General features: G+C 40.8%; 1 protein-coding gene across 1 annotated transcript; it reads right to left on the bottom strand.

Moving 5' to 3' along the window:
* Nucleotides 1-411: 411 nt before the first annotated feature.
* Nucleotides 412-2,182, bottom strand: LOC149217886 (NAC domain-containing protein 22-like). Its single transcript, XM_089391447.1, has 3 exons — nucleotides 1,746-2,182; nucleotides 1,397-1,662; nucleotides 412-1,156 (listed from the first exon to the last, which is right to left on the bottom strand). The coding sequence occupies exons 1-3, from the start codon at nucleotides 1,942-1,944 to the stop codon at nucleotides 698-700; spliced, it is 924 nt and encodes a 307-aa protein (XP_089247573.1). The 5' UTR covers nucleotides 1,945-2,182; the 3' UTR covers nucleotides 412-697.
* Between the last annotated feature and the right edge of the window lie 3,348 nt (nucleotides 2,183-5,530).

The following is a 5,530-nucleotide window of genomic DNA, read 5'->3' as shown; positions in this document are numbered from 1 at the left end:
AGGCTTGCAGTTTATTGAGGACTGGCAGCACGTTTCATGGCTCTGTTTGAGGGCCGCAATTGATGCTTCATGCTGAGGGTGGGGACCGCTACTAACCCTAATCGAACTCCTGATCAATTCAGCGTCCGTTCAGCTTAGAAGTCGGACAATCAATCCAGTACTGGGAAACTGAAGGCGGTTTTACTCTGAACATAAAGCGACGAGGGGCTAGCTTAATAAATATTGTAGAAATGTAGTGATTCGTTTTAATAGGGAAATATCATGGCGAAATTTATAAAAGAAGTACATAGTAATTTAAAAAGGCCACGAACAATTACTCTAATTTAAAACGGTCAAAGACTGGAAATTTTATATATGTCTATGCAATCTTCACTGGAACAATTACTCTATATACTCTTAACAATCCTATTGGTCAAGTCGAGATATTTGGAAAGGCATCCAATCCTGCTATTCAAGTAGACACCTTTGCAATGACATCCACTCCGGCTATTTATTTTTCAATTCTGAATTTTGACTGTAGATTACATGCTATGTAAACTGTCATCATAATATTTCCTTGGATAAACCTTTCCGAAATGAACCATCTGATTTGCAGAGAAATCACGTCACTGGTGTCAGTTACATACTGCTTAAATGAGAAAATGGCAAATTTGAATTCGTTGAGAACACGTACTGGAAGGGAAGTATCAATTTCTATTTAAACTAATGGAATCTGAAACGGAGATGGGGTAGAGAGAAGAGCAAAAGGAGTAGCTATACGTTGGGTAAACAAGCAGTCCATCGGCAACTTGGGCAGCTCTAACTGTGGTGGCCGCTTACGAGCTTTTGGGGTCTTCAATACCGTTGTATCTTCAAAAAACATAAACGGTTCCAGGCAGTCAAACAGATTAGATTCATTGTTCGTTGTACTTACAGAAAAAGAACACATTCCGTCCTCATTCTTATGAGGTAATGAGGAAATTGTGGTCTCTGTCATTGGATTTGATAATTGGCAGCTGCCATTAAGGGTGTCTGAATGAGACTTCTCTAGATATTCGTCACCAAGTGAATGAACCCGTTCTTCTTTCTCAAGGTGATCACTCTTTGCTCGTTCTTCAATCGACTTATGAGAAGCAGCCTTTCTGTATATCCGACATAACACCATATCCATTTTCTTCTGCACATGCCAATCCATTTAATTCCATTAGTATCTCTGCAGTGAGAGAAACCAGGCACTCTCCCACCGTGGCTGTAGAGCACCTTGCTTCTAAACAAATCAATGGCGTAGGATTTATCAAAGGCTCTTAAATAGTATTGGTCGGTGCAAATAGGTAACTTTCATTTTTCACTGTGCTCTTAGTGCTTATAGATCTGGCAAACATAAAGGCAGCTGAATGGAAAACATTAACAAACCTACCCTGGGGGTCGACGAGCTGAAATCTAACAAACCGTATTCGTTCATGATCCAGTCGGTCTTCTCTCCACGAGGGCCTTTTCCTTTGTAAAACACAAGTGTTTTCTTCAGACCGATGCAGTGAAGCAGCTTGTTGCGGACTGCTCTGTCTGAACCGGTGGCCTTCCAGAAACCCGATGCCGTCAGTCTATTATTCCGTGGGCACGCCTTCTCCTGGTTTCTTGGAACAAAGAAGAACCATTGTGTCAACCCAACATCATAATCCAAGCCTGCAAGAGTACGAATTCATCAATTAGACTGTGAGAGACCTTTTAAAATTCAAAACACTGAAAAACCAGAATGTTGACTGTACCTGGTAACTCCCACGGATCATACTGATACAGGTCCAACGTAGGTATGATCTTATCAAAGCTCACTGGGTAGCTGCCTTGAACCCTTTTCTTCAAATAGAAGTCCAGCAGCTCCTCTTCTGTTGGATAGAATCTGAAACCTGGAAGGTCCCTTAACTCTGCCCCTACTACCCCAGCATAGATTTTCTGCAGCAGGGCCATCTGATCTATTTTTGGATGAACCTTTTAGACAAGTATCTCAGCATGATCTCCATATCCATAAATATATAGAGGCAAATCTTGATCGTTGGAAGTTTCCTGGACTGTAGGTGAAAAAATACTTCAACGATTTTCTGACGAAGACGGACTGATTATTTAGGACAAAATGGGAAGACAACATCATGATGGTCCACACGTTAAAGTTTATACGACCGACCCAAGAAACGTGTCTTCTGAAATTTTCCTTCACGACTTGTATGGTATGGCTTAGAATGAAGCCTGCGAGAGCGGCTTAGATGTTGAAATGCTAATTTCAACCGCTCAGCAGTTTTGGAAAACCGCCCAGATTTTTCCCGCATCTCCAAATTTGAAACCAGCAGTCGTGGCAGCGTCAGGCGTCGAGTCAAGAGCGCGATGTATTGGCCATTTTCCGGCGCCGGGAAAATCTCGGGACCATTTGCCGGCGAAGGGATATTCCGGTGAGCGACTCCAATATAATATGGAGCAGACACGTGGATGACCACTGACGTAACGCAACGTAAGGTTCTCGGGAGGTAAAGCTCAGCAGTTGTGTGCCTTCCAATATCAACCTCCGCCGTCCGATCTGGTTGCGTGTTCTCCACCGTCGATCTCCGAAGTTGCAGCCCATCCACGTCAAGTCAGAATTTTTGCGTGGAGTGAGGACAAAGCTTGGTTGACTGCCGTCCTGTCTGCGATGGAAGAATTAATGGTATTTAATGGTTTTCGTATTGTTTGGTGGAGTCCCATTAACATGGGTATGGGCGCATATGCGTTGACCATTATGTATTTCAATAAAAAAAAAAAAAAGGTATATATTATTGTGTTAAAAAAAAGAGAATGAGCATGAAGACAAAAAAAACGATGGAGGCAGTGCAGAAGTGTGTATTGCATTCTTTATGAGTGTTCTGCCTGCAAGCAAGAGCATTTTTTTTAATGGGCATGGAGGCTGTGCACAATGTGAGTGCGTTTCTTATATATATGTAATGCCCATTAAAACCAGAAAAAAGTGAAAAAGAATAGTGTGCACAGCAGTGCATGAATGTAGAGCTCGGTGGGTTGTAAATTTTTAAGTGTTGGCCATTGTAAAAACCAGTGGAGCGAAAAGAATGGTGATGCATAGCAGTGCTATCCATAAATGAAAAACGAAGTGGAGCACATGTGTTGTAAGTAAATTTCTTTTGTATTGAGTATGCATGGAAATGCAAGAAAAAAGAGCGCTCAAGCTTTTTTGAAATTGTGAATGTAATTTACTGCATATGTGTAAAATATTTTTACAGCAGTATGTGTAAAAATAGTTTTACAGCAGTAATGTAAAAATGGGTTTTACAGCAGTAAACCCAGCACAGTGAACTCTCAGGTGGAGAGAAAAGACAGAGTTTTTGTTTTTGCTGAATGCAAGTTTTTGGTAGATCCCTCTGAGTGAAAGAGGATGAATGTGTATCAGTGTTTTTGTTTTAATGAATAGAAAATTTTTTATGGCTGTGTAATACTCTGTTCTGAGTTTTTTTTTAAAGAGGTTCTTTGCATAAGATCCTGGAACAGCGGAAACAGAGCATTGCCTCTGTGGTATTTGCTTGAATGGTTTTTGGTATTTTCCCACCAAAAAAAAAAAATACCCAACAGTGGTATCAGAGCTAGTCCAGGCTCTTTGAAGACTCAAAGAAGCTGAAGGAAGGTGTTGTTGCAGCAGTGAAGGCTCTCCAGCAGTGTGAAGACACAGCCAAAAGAGTTAAGGTATTTTTCAAAGATTTCCTTTGTGTTACTGTTGAAGGAACAGTCAGTGATTTTAAAGAAAACACAGTCAAGTATTTAAAGCCTAGATAAGAATGGCAAGGTCAAAGAAGAAAGCCTCCAGGCATGTTAAAAATGTGTCTCCCTCCTCTACTAAACTAGAAGGGAATCTATTTGAAAGCATTGTATTTGAGGTTTCAAAGTTTGATGGAAACTTTGATGTATGGGAAATAATGATGAGGGCTTTCCTAATGTCTGAGGGGATTGAAGTCTGGGAGTCAGTGATTGATGACAGCCAGAAGGATAAAGAATCCATGGAGTATGATGCACAAGCAGCAAAACTAATCTTGGATGGTCTCCCTGATTCAGTGAAGAAGAATCTAGGAAGATATTCATCAGCAAAGGAGATATGGGACAGACTGCATGACCTTCATGCAAAGGGAGCACTGACCATGACAATGAGTCAAGAAGAACCCATCATAGAAGCTAAGAATGAGAAGGTTGACCTCATCAAACTTCAAGTAAGAGAAAGGGATGAAGAGATTGCCAAGCTTAAGAAGGAACTTGACCAATGCAAGAGGAAACATCATGAAGAAGTCATATCAATGACAAATCAGCTGAATAGTGCAAAGAAGCAAGCAGATGTCTTGACAAGTGAACTTGAACAAAGACACAAGAGAGTGAACAAACTTGTAGAAGAGATTGGACAGTACAAGGTAGAGGTCTCCTCCCTTAAGTCCGAACTACAAGAAGCCAAGGAGCAAGCACAAGGAGCTGAAAAGAAAATGAAGAGCACTCAAGCAAAAAATGAAGAAATATCCAAAATGAAGACAGATATTATCTCCTTCAAAATAGTAGCAGCTGAAGCTACTCGTAGCAAGGAAGAAACTGAGGGACAACTAGCAAATAAAAATAATGAATGTGAAAAGTTGGAAGAAGAGATTGTCCTCCTCAGGAAGAAGGTTGAAGGGATGAACAAGATCATGAAGAGCTCTCAAGCTCTGGATGACATGCTCAGCTATCACAGATCTCCATTTGATAAATCAGGACTTGGGTATGTAGGTGAACCCTCAAACAAGGATGAGGATGCTTTAAGCAAAGGAGATGTGAAGAAGCCAGAAAGAGATGGTGATGCTCCTAGTTCCAGCAAAGGCAAGGAGAAAAATGAAGGCTGCAATAGAAGAAATCCTGCTCCAAGAAGAGAACCAGCTTCAAGAAGAAATGTAGCTGATGGCAAAAAGGCAAGAGGCAATGGTGATCATCAAAGGATCTCAAGGCAGCAAGGCTTCAGAAGTACATCAAGGAAACCTCCATCTCCCAGGTACCAAAGTTCATTTTATGGTTATTGTTATGCTTGCTCAAACTTTGGTCATATGGCAAAAGATTGTAGAACATTTCATGGAGATAGATGTTGTGGTCCCCGACAATCTCCAAGAAATAATTTCACAAGAAGAAATCATGAATTCTCATTCATGAACAATGTTGAATGTTTCAAGTGTCATAACATCGGGCATATGGCACGTGACTGTAACTTGACATGGGCTCTTACACAAGCTAGACCCATGCAAAAGAAGAAAGTTACACAAGTATGGAGAAGGAAGCGCAGCAGTTGCAAATGAAATCTTTGTTAATCCCTCTAAAAGGTAATATGCAGTAGTGATGAAATTAGCAATGTTTTTGCTTTGTGTTTATGCAATATGCACAGAAATGCATAAAGAAGAAAAGATGGCAGCGCTGAAATGTAAAGAGCAGCAGCAAGATAAGAGAAAAATGCAAAGCATGGAGACCCTCACAGCAGCGGGAAGATAGAGCATAAAACAGCAGTTTGGAAATTTTT

This window comes from Pinus tabuliformis, chromosome 1_1 (assembly GCF_031772625.1).
Source record: "Pinus tabuliformis cultivar Carrire ecotype Pingquan chromosome 1_1, CPIR1, whole genome shotgun sequence".
Lineage (NCBI taxonomy): Eukaryota > Viridiplantae > Streptophyta > Pinopsida > Pinales > Pinaceae > Pinus > Pinus tabuliformis.
The sequence above is the reverse complement of the archived record's forward strand: the minus strand, read 5'-3'. Positions and strand labels throughout refer to the sequence as shown.

Coding starts and splice junctions, on each gene's coding strand:
- LOC149217886 (XM_089391447.1), bottom strand. CDS start 1,944: ATGGCCCTGCTGCAGAAAATCTATGCTGGGGTAGTAGGGGCAGAGTTA. Junction 1,663..1,745: donor TGATCCGTGGGAGTTACCAG/GTACAGTCAACA, acceptor GTACTCTTGCAG/GCTTGGATTATGATGTTGGG. Junction 1,157..1,396: donor TCAGCTCGTCGACCCCCAGG/GTAGGTTTGTTA, acceptor TGGCATGTGCAG/AAGAAAATGGATATGGTGTT.